Source organism: Oncorhynchus tshawytscha, linkage group LG20, assembly GCF_018296145.1.
Source record: "Oncorhynchus tshawytscha isolate Ot180627B linkage group LG20, Otsh_v2.0, whole genome shotgun sequence".
NCBI classification, from domain to species: Eukaryota; Metazoa; Chordata; class Actinopteri; order Salmoniformes; family Salmonidae; genus Oncorhynchus; species Oncorhynchus tshawytscha.
In genome coordinates, this window is record NC_056448.1 from 38,504,734 (window position 1) to 38,530,072 (window position 25,339).

At 41.4% G+C, this 25,339-nt stretch overlaps 1 protein-coding gene across 1 annotated transcript in view; it reads left to right on the forward strand.

Annotated features, from left to right (window-relative positions):
• The first annotated feature begins 2,497 nt into the window (after positions 1-2,497).
• crata (carnitine O-acetyltransferase a) overlaps positions 2,498-25,339 on the forward strand; it is a 34,711-nt gene continuing 11,869 nt past the window's right edge. Inside the window, exons 1-9 of the mRNA XM_024381595.2 lie at positions 2,498-2,749; positions 9,169-9,456; positions 9,840-9,958; positions 13,633-13,686; positions 21,116-21,281; positions 21,632-21,806; positions 22,491-22,669; positions 22,963-23,063; positions 23,309-23,428. Of these exons, the coding sequence (XP_024237363.1) occupies positions 2,723-2,749; positions 9,169-9,456; positions 9,840-9,958; positions 13,633-13,686; positions 21,116-21,281; positions 21,632-21,806; positions 22,491-22,669; positions 22,963-23,063; positions 23,309-23,428 (1,229 nt within the window). The 5' untranslated portion in view covers positions 2,498-2,722. The remainder of the gene's footprint in view (positions 2,750-9,168; positions 9,457-9,839; positions 9,959-13,632; positions 13,687-21,115; positions 21,282-21,631; positions 21,807-22,490; positions 22,670-22,962; positions 23,064-23,308; positions 23,429-25,339) is intronic.

A 25,339-nucleotide genomic window follows, 5' to 3' on the forward strand; every position in this document is an offset into this window, starting at 1 on the left:
TTTTCGCCACTAGAGGCCTTTATTGGGCTCCAGAGTGGTGCAGCGGTCTAAGGCACTGCATCTCAGTGCTAGAGGTGACACTACAGAACCTAGTTCGAATCCTGGCTGTATCACAACCGGCCGTGATTGGGAGTCCCATAGGGCGGCGAACAATTGCCCAGGCTCGTCCGGGTTAGGCCGTCATTGTAAATAAGAATTTGTTCTTAATTAACTGACTTGCAAAGTTAAATAAAGGTTAACATTTTATTTATTTATTTACAAATGGTAGCGTAAGTTTCTACAAACTCTTGGTGCTTTCAAGACAACTTGCAACTCCGGAAAAAAAGGAGGTAAAATCATGACATAGGTGATCTTCAAGTCGGAGCTCTAGAATGACGCCAGTTTCCGACTTGGAATTCAGAGTTGGATGACCATTCAAAACTATTTTTCCCAGTCGGAGCTCGTTTTCACCGAGTTCCTAATTGACTTGAACGAACCGAACTCGGAAGTCAGAGATTTCCGAGGTCGCAGTTGTCTGAACGCATATTTAATGCAGACGCAAGATTTGGAGTGTTGTAATGTCGTTTTTCGTCACAAAAGATGCGGCTCCTTGCAGTACGCTTCGGGATTCGCTATATTTTTTTACTACCTGATAATTGAGACACGCGGTATAATTCCTTCCGCAGCATGGGGGCAGTGTTCTCACTTCGTGTTTTGATTTGATCTACACAACGTCTGATCTGCGCCACTCGGGAGCATAAACTACGTTTCCATCCAGTTTTTATGCGAGTGAAGTCATATCATAATAAAACAAATCACTACAGCTTTGAAGAAAACAACACGTTTCGGTACAATTGTATAAATGCCGACAGATTAGTTTGACATGGTGGAATCTTTTTTTGTGCTGGTAAAATGTATTACGCGAGAAATGGCGGTGGAAATGCCTTTATGCACAAATACTGATAAAACAAACATCATATCGAAGTAAACTTGGAGTCACGCCATGACATTGTGCGTGGTCCTCCCACTACGATTTGGGAAACAGTTTATTAACATATTAAATAATAAGGTATTATGAACTTCACAGGGTGGTGAAAGTGCACGGTGATCTTGATGCTTCTTTCATGACATGATGATCGATGCTTGACTGCGGTTTGACAAATAAAAATATTGTCACTTTTACCCATAATAATCTCATTATGTACTCTAGACTACCCGCACTGTATCTACAAACCGTTGGCTAGAGCGCACTTGTCAAGACCTGAGTAGGCGCATTTGCTATTTAACGCAAAAACAATCATTTAAAATGCTACGGAAACACATTGAATTTGAGCGAAAAAAGTAAGTATTGTGTGCACTAGGTCATCACGCACTGATGTTTTTATCTGCAACAAGACCGTTTGGTGGAAACACCATTAATTGGAAAACGCGCATATTTTCTTTATGCGGATGAGCGTAAAATTTCGCATGAAAATATTTCGCCAATTGGATGGAAACCTAGCTATAGACTGACCAGGTGAATCCAAGTGAAAACTATGATCTCTTATTGATGTCACCTTTTAAATCCACTTCAATCATTGTAGATGATGGGGAGAAGACAGGATGTTTAAGCTTTGAGACATGATAGTGTGCCATTCAGAGGGTGAATGGGCACACAAACCGGGTAGGTAGTAGGTGCCTGGCTCCCGGTTTGTGTGTCAAGAACTACAACGCTGCTGGATTTTTTATGCTCAACAGTTCCCCATGTGTATCAATGGTCCACCACCCAAAGGACATCCAGCCAATTTGACACAACCGTGGGAAGCATTGGAGTCAACATGGGCCAGCATCCCTGTGGAACGCTTTAGACACCTTGTAGAGACCATTCCCAGACTAAATGAGGCTGTTTTGAGGGCAAATGGGGGTGTAACTCAATATTAGGAAGGCGCTTCTAAATGTTTTATATACTCAGTGTATAGGCTATGAGAATTAACGTAACAGGTTAGGAGACTGACTGACATCATCATTCAACTAAAATATAACTTCATTTACATTGAACATTTTACAAAAGTAAATCGTGCATCTATTTATCTGAAACCCACAGCATGAACGATTCAGAGTAGCTTTGCGTTCCTAACAGTGTTGTCCACATTATCCTGCTTTTTATTTTCATGTTCTTTGTCCTATTTCTGTCTTAAAGTTCACAGGCAACAAATTTAGTTGAGATATTTTTTTGTGATCTAACTGCGCCACAATCCAAAATAATAAAGTTGTAGTCTATCAAAGTAATTACACCAATTATTTTACTAAATTTAACATTGACTATATGTAAATGCTTTGCTTTGAATAGTAAAGTAAACCCTTTAAGAGCTAAAGAACGACATCTAGTTTATAATTATAAATCTGATTATTTCACAAAAGTTTAGCTAAACACACTGCCAATGCCAGTGAGGGAAAGCAGCTCTTCTTTGCTTTCACAAAATGAAAAGAGCAAAATTAAAATTTGCTATCGCCCCTGGTGAATGGAACTGGGACCGGCGAGGAGATCATGTTACCAAAAGGTGTCAACGTAGTGAAGCTGTAACTGCCCTAGCTAGTACTATCTTTGGCGTTGTTGTTTTGAAGGGTGTTCCTGAAGTAACTATTCGCCCTTGAATACGCTTTGTGGTCCGTTCATTGGAGTTCAGCTGGGAATGAGAAACCGATTCATTCCTGTACTTTGAGCACCGGGCATTTGTGGGCGGATCTTTCCGAATCATCCAGAATGTTGGGCATTGTAGCCAGGACGATGGTGAGTACACAATCAACAACGTTAGCTAGAATAGCTCCCTTGTAGCCCGAAAAACGGTTTAGCAAGGGAAAAACAAGTGTTCGTAGGGTGTGTTCTAGTTATATATCGAAAACAATGGGCATTGAGTCAAGTAACTGTAGCTAGCTAGCTAATGTTACGCAATTACAGCCTCGCTGTGTGTGTCAAGCAATGTGTAACACGTTAACTAGTCGGGGCAAAGTCAAGCTGGAGATTTGCCTTATTGATATCGTTGCTGCAGTTAAAATTATATTACATATTCAGACTTTCCTCGTTTAATACCAATTAAACAAAACGTGCAAGAATGGTATAAATGACATTCTTAATCAGCTGACTATAAGCGAACAAGTAACACCCCTTGTTTTTGCACTTCGGTTTCGGTTGTTTTTGGAGTCAAAATGTAGCTAAACCGTTGCCCTCCTCCGCTGACGGTCTTAACACTGCAACGCCTACTTTTGCGTGGTAATAAAACATGTCTATAGCTTCACAACCACGTAAAATATCGCTCTCAAATCAATTTGACATTGATTCAGAGACTTCCCTCGAATCCACTGCAAATTGTTTAGCAATTGTTTAAAAAAAATCTTTTTACAGAGAAATTCTTCCACCTTTTATAGGACTTACATGAATACAAACCGCAGTGATTAGTTCAGAGACCTCGCAATTACTTTAGTATTTATTTTTAAAAACGTTGGCTGTTTTTCAATTGAATACATTTTTTAAAATGTTTTTTTAAACTTCAATAGCTTCCACCCCATATCACTTGCATGAATTCAACCAACTGTTATTGGTTCAGGGACCTCATCAAAACAATGTAAGCCAAATGCTTTTGTATTTTTTTGAATTTGGCTATTTTCAATTCATTTAAACTGAATTTACATAAATACGTCCATAACTTCAATAGCGTCCACCCCATATGACGTTCATCAACCAACTGCAATTGGTTGAGGGACTTATTCCCGCCAATCCACGGCAATTACTTTTGGGCTTTTTGGCTTAATTAAAAAACAATCTACGTTTATGACTTGAATTAATGGAACAATTACAGTCCAGCTTTTGCAGTGTTACCATTTGGTTATCTTTAAAAAAAAAATTAAAAAAAGGTTTATCTTTATTTAACTAGGCAGTTAATAAGAACAAATTCTTATTTTCAATGACGGCCTAGGAACAGTGGGTTAACTGCCTGTTCAGGGGCAGAACGACAGATTTGTACCTTGTCAGCTCGGGGGTTTGAACTTGCAACCTTCCGGTTACTAGTCCAACACTAACCACTAGGCTACCCTGTCACCCCTATCTAAAGAGGGTCATGGTTACTCCCGCCCTTTACCAGCCATTTATTGAGTGATCGAGCTCTGGAGGGCCAGGGGTAGCTGGGGTTCCAGATGGCCCCACTCCATCCAGCCAGCCCCCTGCTCCTGGGACATTTGGGAGAGGGCCGAGGAGGGCTGAGGCTGACCCAGGGAGAGGGGACTGACCTGCAGCCTCCAGGGGCCACCACTCAGTCCAGCCAGCTCTCTGCCACCAGGGACATTTGAGACAGGGGACCGACCTGCAGCCTCCAGGGGCTGCCACTCAGTCCAGCTCACACACCTTCTCCCTGGGGCCTACCTGTGGCCTACCTGACCTCCAGGCAGCCACTGGTGATGTCTCTGCCACTTGAGCTACCCCTGTCTGGGCCTTACTCCTATCTCTCCCTCCTTGGACCTCTCTGGAGCTCCAGTCAGGCCCCCACTGACCTGGTGACCTCTCCCCCACTCAAGGCACTCCTGTCTGGTGCTTACTCCTACCTCACCTTCTCTGGAGCGCCACGCCTTATACTGCATTTCCACAGCTTAAGTCCAAACTGTAACTCGGCCACTCAGGAACATTCACTGTCTTCTTGGTAAGCAACTCCAGTGTAGATTTGGCCTTGTGTTTGTAGCTTATTGTCCTGATGAAATGTGAATTCATCTCTCAATATCTGATGGAAAGCAGACTGAACTAGGTTTTCATCTAGGATTTTGCCTGTGCTTAGCGCCATTCCATTTATTTTCATGTTGAAAAACTCCCCAGTCCTTAACGATTACAAGCATACCCGTAACATGATGCAGCCACCACTCTGCCTGAAAATATGGAGTAATGTGTTGTATTGGATTTTCCGCAAACATAACACTGTTCAGGACAAAAAGTTGTCGCTTTGCCACATTTATTGCAGTATTCCTTTAGTGTCTTGTTGCAAACAGGATGCATATTTTGGAATATGTTTATTCTGTACAGCAGTATTTCCCAAACTCGGTCCTGGGACCCCAAGGGGTGCACGTTTTGTTTTTTGCCCTAGCACTAGATAGCTGATTCAAATAATCAATGCTTGATGATTATTTAAATCAGCTGTGTAGTGCTATGACAAACAAAACATGCACCCCTTGGTGTCCAGGGAACCAAGTTTCGGGAAACGCTACTCTCCTTTTCACTGTCATTTCAAATCAAATTTTATTTGACACTGAATACAACTGAATACAACTGGTGTTTGCGCTGAATACAACTGGTGTAGACCTTACTGTGAAATGCTTACTTACAAGCCCTTAACCAACAATGCAGTTCAAGAAATAGAGTTAAGAAAATATTTACTAAATAAACTAAAGTAACAATAAAATAACAATGAGGCTATATACAGGGGGTACCGGTACCCAGTCAATGTACGGGGGTACAAGTGAGTTGAGGTCATTTGTACATGTAGGTCGGGGTAAAGTGCCTGCACAGATAATAAACAGCGAGTAGCAGCAGTGTACAAAACAAGTGGAAGGAAGGGGAGTCTATGTAAATAGTCCGGGTGGACATTTGATTAATTGTTCAGCAGTCTTATGGCTTGGCTCTTAAGGAGCCTTTTTGACCTAGACTTGGTGCTCCAGTACCGCTTGCCGTGCGGTAGCAGAGAGAACAGTCTATGACTTGGGTGGCTGAAGTCTTTGACCATTTTTGGAGCCTTCCTCTGACACCACCTACTATATATAGGTCCTGTATGGCAGGAAGCTTGGCCCCAGTGATGTACTGGGCCGTACACACTGGAGGTCGACCGATTAATCGGAATGGCCGATTAATTGGGGCCGATTTCACGTTTTCATAACAATCGGAAATCGGTATTTTTGGAAACCGATTTGGCCGTTTAAATGTTTTTATTTAACTAGGCAAGTCAGTTAAGAACACATTCTTATTTTCAATGACGGCCTAGGAACGGTGGGTTAACTGCCTTGTTCAGCGGCAGAACGACAGATTTTTACTTTGTCAGCTCGGGGATTCAATCTTGCAACCTTACAGTTAATTAGTCCAACGCTCTAACCACCTGCCTCACGAGGAACCTGCCTGTTACACGAATGCAGTAAGCCAAGGTAAGTTGCTAGCTAGCATTAAACTTATCTTATAAAAAACAATCAATCATAATCACTAGTTAACTACACATGGTTGATGATATTACTAGTTTATCTAGCGTGTCCTGCATTGCATATAATCGATGCGGTGCGTATTCGCGAAAAAGGACTGTCGTTGCTCCAATGTGTACCTAACCATAAACATCAATGCCTTACTTAAAATCAATACACAGAAGTGTGTATTTTTATACCTGCATATTTACCTAAAAGAAATCCAGGTTAGCAGGCAATATTAACCAGGTGAAATTGTGTCACTTCTCTTGCGTTCATTGCACGCAGAGTCAGGGTATATGCAACCGTTTTGGCCGCCTAATTTGCCAGAATTTTACGTAATTATGACATAACATTGAAGGTTGTGCAGTGTAACAGGAATATTTAGACTTATGGATGCCACCCGTTCAATAAAATACGGAACGGTTCCGTATTTCACTGAAAGAATAAACGTCTTGTTTTCGAGATGATCGTTTCCGGATTCGACCATATTAATGACCTACGGCTCGTATTCCTGTGTGTTATTATGTTATAATTAAGTCTATGATTTGATAGAGCAGTCTCACTGATCGATGGTGGGCACCAGCAGGCTCGTAAGCATTCATTCAAACAGCACTTTCGTGCATTTTGCCAGCAGCTCTTCGCAATGCTTCAAGCATTATGCTGTTTATGACTTCAAGCCTATCAACTCCCGAGATTAGGCTGGTGTAACCGATGTGAAATTGCTAGCTAGTTAGCGGGGTGTCCGCTAATAGCGTTTCAAACGTCACTCGCTCTGAGACTTGGAGTGGTTGTTCCCCTTGCTCTGCATGGGTAACGCTGCTTCGAGGGTGGCTGTTGTCGATGTGTTCCTGGTTCGAGCCCAGTTAGGGGCGAGGAGAGGGACGGAAGCTATACTGTTACACTGGCAATACTAAAGTGCCTATAAGAGCATCCAATAGTCAAAGGTATATGAAATACAAATGGTATAGAGAGAAATAGTCCTATAATAATTACAACCTAAAACTTCTTACCTGGGAATATTGTAGACTCATGTTAAAAGGAACCACCAGCTTTCATATGTTCTGAGCAAGGAACTTAAACGTTAGATTTCTTACATGGCACATATTGCACTTTTACTTCTCCAACACTTTGTTTTTGCATTATTTAAACCAAATTGAACATGTTTCATTATTTGAGGATAAATTGATTTTATTGATGTATTATATTAAGTTGAAATAAGTGTTCATTCAGTATTGTTGTGATTGTCATTATTATAAATTCATTTAAAAAAATGGCCAATTTAATCGGTATCTGCTTTTTGGGGTCCTCCAATAATCGGTATCGGTATCTGCGTTGAAAAATCATAATCGGTCGAACTCTAGTACACACAACCCTCTGTAGCGCCTTATGGTTGGATGCCGAGCAGTTGCCATACCAGGCGGTGATGCAACTGGTCAGGATGCTCTCGATGGTGCAGCTGTAGAACTTTTTGAGGATCTGGGGATCCATGCCATATCTTTTCAGTCTCCTGAGGTGGAATAGGTGTTCTTGTGCCCTGTTCACAACTCTTTTGGTGTGGTTGGACCATGATAGTTTGTTGGTGATGTGGACACTAAGGAACTTAACTCTCTACCTGCTCTACAGAATGAACTGGGCTGTGAAGGCGCACTGGAGACCTGGTGCGTTTAGCTGGCATCAATTGTGTTGGAGAAGTAAAAGTGCAATATGTTCCATAAACTTTTGTTATTGACCAAATACTTACTTTCCACCATAATTTGCAAATAAATTCATAAAAAATCCTACAATGTGATTTTCTGGATTTTCTTTTCTCATTTTGTCTGTCATAGTTGAAGTGTACCTATGATGAAAATTACAGGCCTCTCATCTTTTTAAGTGGGAGAACTTGCACAATTGGTGGCTGACTAAATACTATTTTGCCCCACTGTATGTAAACCTCTGAACCACTGGAATTGTGATACAGTCTGTAAATTTTTTACCAGAAAGCGGTCCCTGGCTCAGACATAGTAGTGTGAGCTTAATAGCATCTCATTAGTGTGCAAGATCTAGAGAATCAGCTGTACATGTGATAGAAGAATGCACTGTGCATGCGGAGGGCTGCAATTCCATTGAATTGGGGATAGTTTACCAAAATATGACACAAGACCTAGACTTGCCTTATGTGTATCCCACAAAAAAGGTTCACTGTTATAAGCTAACGTTTTTTGATGAAAAATTCCCAATATTCCCAGGCTTAATTTCCCATGGAAAGTTTCCGACCCTTTGCAACCCTAGTCATAATCCCATCTTTCTGTAACAGGTCACATATGACATTTAATTTAAAATAGCGAAAGTAATAAAAAAAATATATATATATATATATATACAAATGTAATTACCATAGATTAAACAGACAAAATAAAATTGTTGCTGTGCTGTCAGATAGGGGTTGAAGCTATTTTTGGATTTTGGATTCATGCAAAAATAGCTTCAATTTTATTTTATTTGGCTAATTCATTTGTTTACCTAATTCTTGGCTATAGCTAGCCTTTCGCAATTTGCTGTTTTTATATGTTGAATGTCTCTGACAGCTCTGACATGTCGTGTGACCGTGTCACAATTTTTAAAAAATCATATCACTTTCTCTTCACCTTTCCCCATTCTTTCCTTCATTGGTTTGTTGGGAAGTGTATTAGCCGATGGCTATTGCCTATGACAACCAGTAGGTAGTCATATCGTCTTCGCAGAGCTAAATTCTTCGATACCAACTTTGGTAGTCAACATGTAATTACTGCAGAATACCTAGCTACTAGTCATACAGTAGTACAGGCTAAAGAGAACGTTTTTTCATGTCTGCATGGCTACAGATTACAATATAATTAACTACATTACAGTAATTGATCCTCAGGCTCTGACCAGTGTTTTCATGTCTACATGGCTACAGAATACAATATAACTAACTACATTACAGTAATTGATCCTCAGGCTCTGACCAGTATTTCCCCTACCTTACTCACTATTTCCCAGGCTAAGGACCTATGGTACAAGGTGAAACCTTGTGGCCGCCTGGTTAGGCCTGTGGCGCCCACGCGCATCCCCGGGCGCTACCTGAGCCACCAGGAGGGCCTCCCCAAGCTCCCAGTGCCCTCCCTCCAGCAGACGTGCGAGCGCTACCTGGCCACCCTGGAGCCCATCGTGGATGAGGAGGAGTTGAGCCACACCAAGGAGCTGTTGGCAGAGTTCCAGAAGGCTGGGGGGGTTGGGGAGAGGCTGCAGAAGGGCCTGGAGAGAAGGGCCCGCAAGACTGAGAACTGGGTGAGTTGGCTGAAATCAAACCCTAACCCTGTATTAAAATACAGTGATATGATAGTTTGGCCATATCGCCCAGCCCTACTCAAAGGCAAAGCTAGCAATTTGGTGTTGTTGTACAAGTGGCCTATGGTTATAGCCACCTGCTATTGTTAAAATAAAATCGAATGCCACTTTTATCTATGATTTAGAAACCTGTACCATGGATTAATTCCACAAAACAGAACAGAGATACATTGTTATTAAACAGGAACATTCTTTAGACAAGACCAGATTAAAATAACGTGTCAAGGGCAAAGTTGAGAATGGTTCACTCTTATTTTGTATTTTTTTGTAATGCATCTCTTCATTTGGCCATTCTTTTTCTCTCTCTCTCTGTCTCTCCCCAGCTGTCAGACTGGTGGCTGACTACAGCCTATCTGGACTACCGGATGCCCGTAGTGGTCCACTCTAGTCCCGGGGTGGTCTTACCCCGCCTGGAGTTCAGCGACCGCCAGGGACAGATGAGGTGAGATGAACCAAGTCCTCCCCACATAGATGCCAGTAGGAACAATCATAACACTCAGCTTTGTACAAATTCCTCACCACTACCGCTACATCGTTACCATCTTTACCATTAGAAACACCTTTGTTACAGAATCCTTGTATGTACTGTATCTAGTCAAATGGCTACCCAGACTATTCACATTGCCCCACCCTCTCCACACCACTGCTACTCTCTGTTGTCATCTATGCATAGTCACTTTAATTAACTCTACCTACATGTACATACTATCTCAACTAACCGGTGCACCTCTCACATTGACTCTGCACCGGCCCCCCCTGTATTGTTATTTTTTACTGCTCCTCTTTAATTACTTGTTACTTTTATCTCTTATTATCCATATTTTTTGAAACTGCACTGTCGGGGCTCGTAAGTAAACATTTCACTGTAAGGTCTACACCTGCAGCTATACTTTAGGTAACTTAGGGTGCGTTTGTAAATTCACTCTGGAGTGTCAGAGTGCCCTCTGGGTATTCGTAAATTCAGAGCGTTGTCAGATTGTCCGTTCGTAAATTCAGAGCGTTTTGCTCTCAGAGCATTCAGAGCGCACACTGGATGCTCTGGTTGAGGAGGAGGGTTGATCCAAGCGTTCTGGCCTCACAACGGCAGTCAAGCACCCAAGCTAACTGGCTAATGTTGGCAGGCTTGCAAGCTACTGCCAGACACAAATGTGAGAGCTGGCTAGGCCATTTTCTTGTTATCTAGAGCGTTGGTGATTATCTGTGCTGCTGGCAACAATTTAATTGCGCTTTTTTTGCCAATGTTTAATGACACCGGGCATATTCAACTGGTGTTGAGCTTCCATAAATTCATCAGTTATTCTGCGCTCTGGCACACTCAGACGAGAGTGCTCTGAAATCGGAGTAGGTAGCCAGAGTGAATTAACGAACGCACCCATACTGTCATGTAAATACAGTCCTCTCTTGCACTGCTGTCGTGTATTAGTGTTAGCAGTCATTGCTCCTGTGTTACAACCTTCACACTTTCTCCAACACCATTTCTACTCACATATCACTCAGTGTGAATTTTCATGTAACAGACATGTCACCATGACACAAAACCGGGGCCCTGTGTCATTCACCTGCTAATGTGAACTCAAGCTACCATTCACCTTTCCATTACAATATTGCCAATTGGGTGACATTTCACTATGGGGTCAGTTGAGATTCATAAGACCTTTGTACACACTACCCTTCAGACTGCACCCCCCCCTCTCTCTCGCTCTCTCTCTGAAAATATATATAAATAAAGGTGCAGTAACGGATCACTGAAGTAAGCACTGCAGCACATGGGCCCCTGTTGACATAGGTTACATGTATAAAGGATTTAGATGGCCTATTGACATGGCAGAGAAATGGCTTGTTGTCTGAGCTAAGACCATGTTGTTTTCACCTCATTGATCACGCAAATAATCCCCTGGGGGGTTTTATCAAATGTATTAGGCCGGACAAAGTTGAATCACTGTTTAACGGATGCCCTGCCTTTTCTCCACACCCCTGTTATTTCTGGGCAATATATGCAGGGCTTTGCTTATAATGCACTGTCCTCTCTCCCTTGAGGCTTTCCCAAGTTGATGCACAAGAGACCAAACAGCCTCAGAACATGTTCAAGCCTTGGATTGGACAGTGAAACGCTCACACCGTAATGACTGAAGCCAGTGCAAATTCCTACTATTTATGTGTCCAGGTTAAATGTGGGATGTCCCTCATTATAAACAAACAGTCGGTTAAATTCATGGTTATTGCATCATTTTCAGATCTATTAGAAACGATTTAATAGACGAAACAACAATGTAATTTAACCAATTGACTGGCCAGAGATCAGGACATAATAACTCATTATTATACATTTATCTTAATTTGATTACTATTATTTGTCATTTACTCTTGAATTAGAAAAAATGTTAATGATCTTCTCTTACTCTATACATCACATTAAATTATGAAATTGGATTGCACTTTGTTTTGTCTCAGGAATAAAGAAACTGTCACAAGTTATACTTCCCATTGTGTTTAATTTTTCATGGTTATAGCAACATTGTAACATCTGCATTTTTTTAAAGACAAATAGTGTACGTTTTCACATGGAATAATATAACTCTTGAAGCTCGCATTAGTCCTAGAGCCTGCACAAGAGCCTAGGACAATGTGGTAACGTACTGTTTTTCCTTATTCACTTCATGTATTTTATTTTATTTTTCGCTCGCCTCACTTCTCTGGGGGGAAAATCCGTTAAACAGTGAATCAATTTTGTCGAGCCTAACTCTTATGTAATTTCTACTAGTTTATATGTTTTTTTCTGTTATTATATCTCACTGCAATTATGTTGTGCACTGTTCAGAATATCACACTTGCAATATTTTTTATGATTTAGTCCAGGCATCTCTCGCCAATTTAATTGTTGGCTCCCAGCAATAACCCCAATGAATGCCTTGTTTTACTCATCTGAATTTGCCGCTCAGTTCATAGAACCGTGGTTACCTGAGTAACCTTTGATATCTCTGGCTGGGACTAACGGAGCAGTAAAAGCATTTTCTGGCGCATCTTTAAATAATTTTAACTACGAATTCGGCTCTAGATTTACAATGGTTGGAGCGAATACCTTTCCTGAAAGGTAGGATTCTCAGGAACACGTACGCGTCTTCTGTTTTGTGCATATAATGAAAGCTGTGAGTGATGAATCTGCATAGAATAACTGAGGGAAATGAATTGATTCTCCACAAACGATCATTCACAAAGATTGTTTGATGATCATCCCTGATGTTTTCCTGAACTTTTCTATACCTTTCTTACTTCAGCTTTTATCTTATTTTATTAAGATAAAAGCAATAAGGTCCGATTCAAAAGATCCATCAAACTATTTTTGCGCATTTTGTTTCTTATGCCCCAAGTGTCCTAGAATAGTGTTTGAGAATTAAAATAACAAGCAATTAAGTATCCATAACATTTTTAGAAGCATATTTCGTACCCATTCACTCAAATGCATTGACCAAGCATCAACTGCACCGCATCTGACCGTAAGGCGCTACAGAGGGTAGTGCGAACGGCCCAGTACATCACTGGGGCCAAGCTTCCTACCATCCAGGACCTATAATATAGGTGGTGTCAGAGGAAAGCCCATAAAATTGTCAGAGACTCCAGTCACCCAAATTATAGACTATTTTCTCTGCTACCACATGGCAAGCGGTACCAGAGCGCCAAGTCTAGGACCAAAAGGCTCCTCAACAGCTTCTACCCCAAGCCATTAGACTGCTGAACAATTCATAAAAATTGCCACTGGACAATTTACATTGCCCCCTACACTGCTGCTACCCAATGTTTATTTGTTACCTATACATAGTCACTTCGCCCCCACCTACATTTACAGATTATCTCAACTAGCCTGTACCCCTGCACACTGACTCGGTACCGGTGCCCCCTGTATATAGCCTCGTTATTCTTATTGTGTTACTTTTTATTATTACTTTTTATTTTAGTCTACTTGGTAAATACTTTCTTCTTGAACTGCACTGTTGGTTAATGGCTTGTAAGTAAGCATTTCACGGTAAAGTCTACACATGTTATATTCGGAGTATATTACAAATAAAGTTTGATTTGAACTTGTTAATAACATCATCCTGCTCAAATCTCTCCACCCAGGTTTGCTGCCAAGCTGATCGCTGGCGTTTTGGACTTCAAGACAATGATTGACAAGTGAGTGCCAGTGCTCCTTGTCTTAACGACACAATATAATCAGAGGGCAAAATCCAATACAAGGGAAGAGCCATGTTAAATTGACTCAGATTGTACCAGGATCTGATTTCCTGCCCCTAATCCTGCTAACCCTGATTATATTTAGCCAAACTGGCTAACCAGGAACTATTTCATTTATACATACATACATACATACAGTACCAGTCAAAAGTTTGGAAAACTTTATTTTTACTATTTTGTACATTGTAGAATAATAGTGAAGACATCAAACTATGAAATAACATATGGAATCATGTAGTAACCAAAAAGTGTTAAACAAATCAAAATATATTTTATTTGAGATTCTTCAAAGTAGCCACCCTTTGCCTTGATGACAGCTTTGCACACCCTTGGTATTCTCTCAACCAGCTTCACCTGGAATGCTTTTCCAACCATCTTGAAGGAGTTCCAACATATACTGTGTCCATTGTCCTGTTGAAAAACAAGTGATAGTCCCACTGAGCGCAAACCATGTTTCACGGTGGGAACCACACATGCAGAGATCATCCATTCACCTACTCTGCGTCTCACAAAGACACTGCGTTGGAACCAAACATTTAAATTTGGACTCACCATATCAAAATACAGATTTCCACTGGTCTAATGTACATGAGAGCTAGTTTCATCATAGCGCTTGATGGGTTTTGCGACTGCACTTGAAACTTTCAAAGTTCTTGACATTTTCCAGATTGACTGACCTTCATGTCTTAAAGTAATGATGGACTGTCATTTCTCTTTGCTTAATTGAGCTGTTCTAATATGGACTTGGTCTTTTACCAAATAGGGCTATCTTCTGTATACCATCCCTACCTTGTCACAACACAAGTGATTGGCTGGAACGCATTAAGAAGGAAAGAAATTACACAAATTTACTTTTTAACAAGACACACCTGTTAATTTAAGTGTATTCCAGGTGACTACCTCATGAAGCTGGTTGAGAGAATGTGCAAGAGTGCAAAGCTGTCATCATGGCAAAGGGTGGCTACTTTGAAGAATCTCTCAAATATAAAATATATTTTGATTTAACACTTTTTTTTGGTTACTACATGATTCCATATGTTATTTAATAGTTTTGATGTCCACACTGTTATTCTACAATGTATATACAGTGCCTTCGGAAAGTATTCAGAACCTTTGAATTTTCCGCATTTTGTTACGTAACAGCCTTATTCTAAAATGTATTTAAATGTTTACATAAGTATTCAGGCCCTGAAAGCACCTTTTTTCAGTGACTCCAGCATCGTGTCATCTTGGGTATGAGACTACAAGCTTGGCACACCTGTATTTGGGGACTTTCTCACATTCTTCTCTCCAGATCCTCTCAAGCTCTGTCAGGTTGGATGAGGAGTGTCGCTGCACAGCTGTTTTCAGGTCTCCAGAGATGTTCGATCGGGTTTAAGTCCGGGCTCTGGCTGGGCCTCTCAAGCACATTCAGAAACTTGTCCCGAAGCCACTCCTGCATTGTCTTGGCTGTATGCTTAGGGTCGTGGTCCTGTTGGAAGGTGAACCTTCGCCCCAGTCTGAGGTCCTGAGCGCTCTGGAGCAGGTTTTAATCAAGGATCTCTATGTACTTTGCTCCATTCATCTTTCCCTTGATCCTGACTAGTCTCCCAGTCCCTGCCACTGAAAAACATATCCACAGCATGATGCTACCGTCACCATGCTTCACCGTAGGGATGGTGCCAGGTTTCCTCTAGATGTGACGCTTGACATTCATGCCAAAAAGTTAAATCTTGATTTCATCAGACCAGAGAATCTTGTTTCTCATGGCCTGAGAGTCTTTTGTGCATTTTGGCAAACTCCATGTGGGAGTGGCTTCTGTCTGGCCACTCTAGCATAAAGGCCTGATTGGTGGAGTACTGCAGAGATGGTTGTACCATCTCCCATCTCCACAGAAGAACTCTAGAGCTCTGTCAGAGTGGCCATCGGGTTCTTGGTCACCTCCCTGACCAAGGCCCTTCTCCCCTGATTGCTCAGTTTGGCTGGGCAGCCAGCTCTAGGAAGAGTCTTGGTGGTTCCAAACTTCTTCCATTTTAAGAATGATGGAGGGCATTGTGTTTTTGGGGACCTTCAATGCTGCAGAAATATTTTGGTACCCTTTCCCAGATCTGTGCTTCGACACAATCCTGTCTTTGAACTCTACGGACAATTCTTTAGACTTCATGGCTTGGTTTTTGTTGTGACATGCACTGTCACTTGTGGGACTTTTTCTAGACGGTTGTGTGTGCAGTTCCAAATAATGTCCAATCAATTGAATTTACCACAGGTGGAATCCAGTCAAGTTGTAGAAACATCTCAAGGATGATCAATGGAACCAGGATGCACCTGAGCTCAAATTCGAGTCTCATAGCAAAGGTTCTGAATACTTATGTAAATAAGGTATTTCTGTTTTCTATTATAATACATTTGGTAAATTCTCAAAAAAGCTTTTTTCGCTTTGTCATTATGGAGTATTGTGTGTAGATTGCTGAGGATTTTCTTTTTTTAAATCTATTTTAGAATAAGCCTGTAACGTAACATTTTGAAAAAGTAAAGGGGTTTGAATACTTTCCGAAGGCACGGTATGTAAGGTATGACAGCAATCTAAGCTTTGGTTTCATTTAGCTGGTCACTGTTTCAAACGCTTACTTAACATTTGTGGCTCAATTAAGTTACTTATATATGATTTGGACATGGATTACAAAAATGGTTAAAAATAAATAAATACCATTAACTTGCATTGAAGTTCTGCCACAAATGCTAAGAAGTTAGTGTTTGAAAGTTAGCATTGATAGTGCCTATACGCTGACAATGCAAAACATTATGAACACCTGCTCTTTCCATGACATAGACTGACCAGGTGAAAGCTATGATCCCTTATTGATGTCACTTGTTAAATCCACTTCAATCAGTGTAGATGAAGGGGAGGAGACAAGTTAAAGATTTTTTTTTAAAGCCTTGAGACAATGGAGACATGGATTGTGTATGCGTGCCGTTCAAAGGGTGAATGAGCACGACAAAAGATTTAACTGCTTCTGAACGGGGTATGGTAGTAGGTGCCAGGCTCACCAGTTTGTGTCGAGCTGCAATGCTTCTGGGTTTTCCAGAGTCAACATGGGCCTGCATCCCTGTGGAACGCTTTTGACCCCTTGTAGAGTCCATGACTCAACGAATTGAGGTGGTTCTGAGAGCAAAAAGGGGTGCAACTTGAAATTAGGAGAGTGTTCTTAATGTTTTGAACTAGAGGACGATTGATTAATATGAATGGCTGATTTAATTAGGGCCGATTTTAACATTTTCATAACAATCGGTAATTGGCATTTTTGGACACCGATTATGGCCGATTACATTGCATTCCACGAGGAGACTGCGTGGCAGGCTGACTACCTGTTACGCATGTGCAGCATGGAGCCAAGTTAAGTTTAATGCTAGCTAACAACTTAACTTGGAAAAAACAATCAATCTTAACATAATCACCAGTTAACTACACATGGTTGATGATATTACTAGTTTATCTAGCTTGTCCTGCGTTGCATATAATCGATGCAGTGCCTGTTAATTTATCATCGAATCACAGCCTACTTTGCCGAACGGATGATGATTTAACAAGCGCATTTGCAAAAAAAGCACTGTTGTTGCACCAATGTGTACCTAACGATAAACATCAATGCCTTTCTTAAAATCAGTACACAACTATATATTTTTTAAACCTGCATATTTAGTTAATAATGCCTTCTAATGTGAATTTATTTTAGCTAGGGAAATTGTGTCACTTCTCTTGCATTCTGTGCAGCAGTTTGGGCCGCCAGGCTCGTTGCGAACTGTGTGAAGACCATTTCTTCCTAACAAAGACCGTAATTAATTTGCCAAAATTGTACATAATTATGACATAACATTGAAGGTTGTACAATGTAACAGCAATATTTAGACTTATGGATGTCACCCGTTAGATAAAATACGGAACAGTTCCATATTTCACTGAAAGAATAAACGTTTTGTTTTCGAAATGATAGTTTCCGGATTCTACCATATTAATGACCTAAGGCTCGTATTTCTGTGTGTTATTATATTATAATTTAGTCTATGATTTGATATTTGATAGAGCATTCTGACTGAGCGGTGGGGTAGGCAGCAGCAGGCTCGTTCATTCAAACAGCACTTTCCTGCGTTTGCCAGCAGCTCTTCGCTGTGCTTCAAGCATTGCGCTGTTTATGACTTCAAGCCTATCAACTCCCGAGATTAGGCTGGCAATACTAAAGTGCCTATAAGAACAGCCAATAGTCAAAGGTATATGAAATACAAATGGTATAGAGAGAGAGAGAGTCCTATAATTCCTATAATAACTACAACCTAAAACTTCTTACCTGGGAATATTGAAGACTCATGTTAAAAGCAACCACCAGCTTTCATATGTTCTCATGTTCTGAGCAAGGAACTTAAACGTTATCTTTTTTTACATGGCAAATATTGCACTTTTACTTTCTTCTCCAACACTTTGTTTTTGCATTATTTAAACCAAATTGAACATGTTTCATTATTTATTTGAGACTAAATTGATTTTATTGATGTATTATATTAAGTTAAAATAGTGTTCAATCAGTATTGTTGTAATTGTCTTGTTGTAATTTTTGTAATTACAACAATATATGTATATTAGAGGACCAAAAAAGCCGATACCAATTTAATCGGATGATTTTTATATAAAAATCGTCCGATTAATCAGTATCGGCTTTTTTGGTCCTCCAATAATCGGTATCGTTGTTTGAAAAATCATAATCGTTTGACCTCTCTTTTGAACACCCAGTGTATATTTTAAAACAGTGAGGATGAATCAGATTATTTTTATTATATCTGTATAATATATTTGTTTATACTTTATTTATAACTATACCAAATATATATATATATATAATTATTTATATATATATATATAATTATTTAACTCTCTGCAAACTGGAAACGATTTATCCGGAGGCTGCATTCATTGTAGCTGGGGATTTTAACAAGGCTAATCTGAAAACAAGACTCCCTAAATTTTATCAGCATATCGATTGCGCAACCAGGGGTGGAAAGACCTTGGATCATTGTTACTCTAACTTCCGCGACGCATATAAGGCCCTGCCCCGCCCCCCTTTCGGAAAAGCTGACCACGACTCCATTTTGTTGATCCCTGCCTACAGACAGAAACTAAAACAAGAGGCTCCCACGCTGAGGTCTGTTCAACGCTGGTCTGACCAAGCTGACTCCACACTCCAAGACTGCTTCCATCACGTGGACTGGGAGATGTTTCGTATTGCGTCAGATAACAACATTGACGAATACGCTGATTCGGTGTGCGAGTTCATTAGAACGTGCGTTGAAGATGTCGTTCCCATAGCAACGATTAAAACATTCCCTAACCAGAAATCGTGGATTGATGGCAGCATTCGTGCGAAACTGAAAGCGTGAACCACTGCTTTTAATCAGGGCAAGGTGTCTGGTAACATGACTGAATACAAAGGGAGGAGGTGAGGACCCTCGGAGTGTGGTGTCAGGAAAATAACCTCACACTCAACGTCAACAAAACTAAGGAGATGATTGTGGACTTCAGGAAACAGCAGAGGGAACACCCCCCTATCCACATCGATGGAACAGTAGTGGAGAGGGTAGCAAGTTTTATGTTCCTCGGCATACACATCACAGACAAACTGAATTGGTCCACTCACACAGACAGCATCGTGAAGAAGGCGCAGCAGCGCCTCTTCAACCTCAGGAGGCTGAAGAAATTCGGCTTGTCACCAAAAGCACTCACAAACTTCTACAGATGCACAATCGAGAGCATCCTGGCGGGCTGTATCACCGCCTGTATCACCGCCGCCCTCAACCGTAAGGCTCTCCAGAGGGTAGTGAGGTCTGCACAACGCATCACCGGGGGCAAACTACCTGCCCTCCAGGACACCTACACCACCCGATGTTACAGGAAGGCCATAAAGATCATCAAGGACATCAACCACCCGAGCCACTGCCTGTTCACCCCGCTATCATCCAGAAGGCGAGGTCAGTACAGGTGCATCAAAGCTGGGACCGAGAGACTGAAAAACAGCTTCTATCTCAAGGCCATCAGACTGTTAAACAGCCACCACTAACATTGAGTGGCTACTGCCAACACACTGACACTGACTCAACTCCAGCCACTTTAATAATGGGAATTGATGGGAAATTATGTAAATATATCACTAGCCACTTTAAACAATGCTACCTTATATAATGTTACTTACCCTACATTATTCATCTCATATGCATACGTATATACTGTACTCTATATCATCAACTGTATCCTTATGTAATACATGTATCACTAGCTACTTTAACTATGCCACTTTGTTTACATACTCATCTCATATGTATATACTGTACTCGATACCATCTTGCCTATGCTGCTCTGTACCATCACTCATTCATATATCCTTATGTACATATTATTTATCCCCTTACACTGTGTATAAGACAGTAGTTTTGGAATTGTTAGTTAGATTACTTGTTGGTTATTACTGCATTGTCGGAACTAGAAGCACAAGCATTTCGCTACACTCACATTAACATCTGCTAACCATGTGTATGTGACAAATAAAATTTGATTTGATATATTACACACTTGAGATTGTGTGTGTTATATGTATATATTACACACACACGCACAATCTCAAGTGTGTGTGCTCTGTCTGGTTGGCAGCAGACTGCTTTATCTAGCTTAGAGATCACAGTTTAATTACTGTGTTAAAGCTGCAATATATAACTTTTGAGCTACCTAAGAAAAACAATCACATTGACAGGTCTATAACTCACATTTCTATCTCATTGACAGCAAGTCTAAGAAGCAGTAGATCTGTTCCATGTGCTCTGTTTATATGCTTCCTATTTGAACTCTTTTACTTTGGGTTTTGTACACCAGCTGAAAATACAATAACAAAAATATATTTCACAGCGGTTTAGATGGTACAATGATACGGCAGCGTAGCCTAGTGGTTAGAGCATTGGACTAGTAACCGGAAGGTTGCAAGTTCAAACCCCCGAGCTGACAAGGTACAAATCTGTCGTTCTGCCCCTGAACAGGCAGTTAACGTTCATAGGCCGTCATTGAAAATAAGAATTTGTTCTTAACTGACTTGCCTGGTTAAATAAAGATAAAAAAATAATTAGGTGAACTATTCAAATTTTAGCAACCGGGAAATGGCGGAGCATCTTTAGTTCATCTTTTAAGTTTATTGCCACAAGTTGACATCAGTTGTCGTTACTGTTGTCATAATTATGGGATCATCATGTAAGCCTTATGACTGAATGTTCAAGAAAATGTCTCTCTTAATAGTTGAAGAACTTCAATGAGTCCGTAAATGTATGTTTGACCATCCACCTCTCATTGCTCGGTCCACAGTGAGACGTTACCAGTGGAGTACCTGGGTGGGAAGCAGTTGTGTATGAACCAGTATTATCAGGTCCTGTCCTCATGTCGCGTCCCCGGCCTGAAGAGGGACTCGGTGGTCAACCATGCCCATCGCTCCAGGCCTCCCACTCACATCACTGTGGTGCACAACTTCCAGGTAAACCAAGAAAGACCTATGGAATTTAGTGAAGTCCAAAGGTGTTTATTTCACGCTTTGTCGACGTGTAATTACAAAGAAAATAATTCATCTGCACACTCTAACTCTGATGCAGTTGATTGTTTAGACATCACAGCTACTGTACACCTTGCCAAATCAGGGTGGTGGTCGTTATTGTACGCTACAGGAAACATGCATCTGAAAACTGAGCTTTTTTTTATTGCACAAGGCCAAGTAGTCTCACCCTGTTTCAGACCGTTTGGCTCATGACCCAGGTTGAGCATTTTCTTCTGTCTACAAGTTGATTGTGAATACATACTTTCTCTCTCTCTCTCTCTCTCCTCCATCAGTTCTTTGTCCTGGACGTGTACAATAGTGATGGCACCCCGCTGACGGTGGACCAGTTGTACATGCAACTGGAGAAGGTTTGGAGCTCGTCCCTGCAGACCAACAAGGAGCCCATCGGCATCCTCACCTCTAACCAACGCAACAGCTGGGGCAAGGCCTACAACAACCTCATCAAGGGTGAGAAAACAAGTATATGAGGTGGTGCAAAGGCAGGTGTTAGTTTTTACTCACTTTGTCAGAACCTAATGGACAACTAAGGAAAGCTCAAACCAAGTTTATTCACCCAATGGGTCAGACAGCTGAACAGACAAAGACATATTTACACAAGCACTGGTATTTAAACCTTCCTCCTACGCTGAGTCTCCTCCTTACACATCTGGACAGCCAATACACCTCTGTTGCTAGACAGGACTTTAGTGATATCTGTTCTTCCTCACTTCATCTGACCTGACCTCGGCCCAAATTCCTCAATCCTCCCCAACTCACGGCCTTCCTGTTGACTCGTACCAGACTGTGGCCCTTTCCCCTTTCCATAGGATATCTGATGTCTAGCATGAACATGTTCTGACAGAATGTAAACATTCTACATTCCCCTCTCTCCCTCAGTGACATGAATAAGGATATTTAATTTTTTTCAAGTTTAGAAGTCAGAACCCATCACAGGGAAAGGGGCTGTGTCTCAATATAGTGGTTTCCTCTCTTTGAATCTATTCACTTCAACTGTGCTGATGTGGAAGAACTGGGCCAGAGGTGAGCAGTGGTTTAGAACTGGAGTCAAATTAGATTAGAACTGTGTTTACAACTGGGTTTGGGTAAGTGTGAATAACAAATAGATTGGTGTTCGTCCTTTTCTCCACTTAGATAAGACGAACAAAGACTCTGTGCGGGCCATCCAGAAGAGCATCTTCACAGTGTGTCTGGATGCTCCCATGCCCTGCGTCTCAGACGAGCTGTATCACAGCCGAGCCGCTGTCCAGATGCTCCACGGTGGGGGCAGTCGCTGGAACAGTGGCAACCGCTGGTTCGACAAGACTTTGCAGGTGACGCTACACACACACACACCGATGCTCCACGGAGGGGGCCGTCGCTGGAACAGCAGCAACACACGTACACTCACTCACACAGAATACACATACACAAACACACTGTATGTATCTTCCCCTTCTTGAAGTAGAAAATAGTAGAACTAAAGAAAAACCCTGGAATGAGTAGGTGTATCCAAACTTTTGACTGGTACTGCATTTTCTTTTTTTAAACACTGAACTTATTCGACTGAAATCCCTGAGTCTGTGTTGTCAAGTGTTCCTCACTTTCCCGTTTCCCTTGTTTCCAGTTTATCATTGGAGAGGACGGGTCATGTGGTCTGATGTATGAGCACGCCCCTGCTGAAGGCCCGCCTATCGTGTCCTTGATTGACCACGTCGTCGAGTACACGTAAGTGCACCACTGTTAGGTCATCTCATTAATTTACGAAACACGGTCTCTTGTGTAGAGCAGCAACAAATGAGATCTGCTTCTGTCAATCTTTGACCAACTCTACTTCAGACATGTAAAATCATTTATTGACGTCAATGGAAGATTTGTGGGAAATGTTGATCTGCGCCATCGTGTCTGCAGATCTAATTCCCTTAACAAGTACCATGAACTGAGGGTTTCCTGTCATGTTTGTGATCTACCAGGAAGAAGTCTGAGATGGTGCGTACCCCCATGGTCCCCCTGCCGATGCCTCAGAAACTACGCTTTAACATCACACCAGAGATCAAGAAGGACATTGAGAAGGCCAAGCAGAACATGAACATGTGAGAGTGTAGATACAGTTGAAGTCGGAAGTTTACATACACCTTAGCCAAATACATTTAAACTCCGTTTTTCACAATTCCTGACATTTAATCTGAGTAAAAATTCCCTCTTAGTTCAGTTAGGATCACCACTTTATTTTAAGAATGTGAAATGTCAGAATAATAGTAGAGAGAATTATTTATTTCAGCTTTTATTTCTTTCATCACATTCCCAGTGGGTCAGAAGTTTACATACACTCAATTACCATTTGGTAGCTTTGCCTTTAAATTGTTTAACTTTGGTCAAATGTTTTGGATAGCCTTCCACAAGCTTCTCACAATAAGTTGGGTGAATTTTGGCCCATTCCTCCTGACAGAGCTGCTGTAACTGAGTCAGGTTTGTAGGCCTCCTTGCTCGCACACGCTTTTTCAGTTCTGACCACACATTTTCTATGGGATTGAGGTCAGGGCTTTGTGATGGCCACTCCAATACCCTGACTTTGTTGTCCTTAAGTGATTTTGCCACAACTTAGGATGTATGCTTGGGGTCATTGTCCATTTGGAAGACCCATTTGTGACCTAACTTTAACTTCCTGATTGATGTCTTGAGATGTTTCTTCAATATAGCCACATAATTGTCCTACCTCATGACGCCATCTTTTTTGTGAAGTGCACCAGATCCTCCTGCAGCAGATCCTCCCCCACAACATGATGCTGCCACCCCCGTGCTTCACGGTTTGGATGGTGTTCTTCGGCTTGCAAGCCTCCCCCTTTTTCCTCCAAACATAACGATGGTCATTATGGCCAAACAGTCCTATTTTTGTTTCATCAGACCAGAGGACATTTCTCCAAAAAGTATGATCTTTGTCCCCATGTGCAGTTGCAAACCGTAGTCTGGCTTTTTTATGGCAGTTTTGGAGCAGTGGCTTCTTTCTTGCTGAGCGGCCTTTCAGGTTATGTCGATATAGGACTCGTTTTACTGTGGATATAGATACTTTTTTTTTACCTGTTTCCTCCAGCATCTTCACAAGGTCCCTTGCTGTTGTTCTGGGATTGATTTGCACTTTTTGCACCAAAGTACGTTCATCTCTAGGAGACAGAACTCGTCTCTTTCCTGAGCGGTATGACGGCTGCGTGGTCCCATGGTGTTTATACTTGCGTACTATTGTTTGTATAGTTGAACGTGGTACCTTCAGGTGTTTGGAAATTGCTCCCAAGGATGAGCCAGACTTGTGGAGGTCTACAATTTTATTTCCTGGGGTCTTGGCTGATTTCTTTAGATTTTCCCTGATGTCAAGCAAAGAGGCACATATTGTTCTGGAATTTTCAAGCTGTTTAAAGAAACAGTCAACTTAGTGTATGTAAACTTCTGACCCACTGGAATTGTGATGCAGTGAAAGTTTCAGATAAGTGAAATAATCTGTCTGTAAACAATTGTTTGAAAAATTACTTGTCATGCACAAAGTAGATGTCCTAACCGACTTGCCAAAACTGTAGTTTGTTAACAAGAAATTTGTGGTGTGGTTGAAAAATGAGTTCATGACTCCAACCTCAGTGTATGTAAACTTCCAACTTCAACTGTATATACGGTACATAGAAAGATGTGTTCTAGTTCTATGTGTGAGAGCTAGCTACACAGCAGAGGAGGCTGGTGGGGGAGAGATATAGGAGGATGGGCTCACTGTAATGGCTCACTGTAATCAAACATATGGAAACCGCACGTTTGACTCCGTTCCATTAATACCATTCTAGCCATTACAAGGAGCCCATCCTTTTATAGCTCCACCTACCAGCCTCCTCTGCTACATACATGCCTTGGTCCTGGAGGGCTACAGGGGGCCCCGGCTTTTTTTTTCTGCCCAGCTCTAACACACCTGAATCAACCAGTCTTATTTTCCAGACCTTGGTTAAATATTATACAGGCCTATGGAT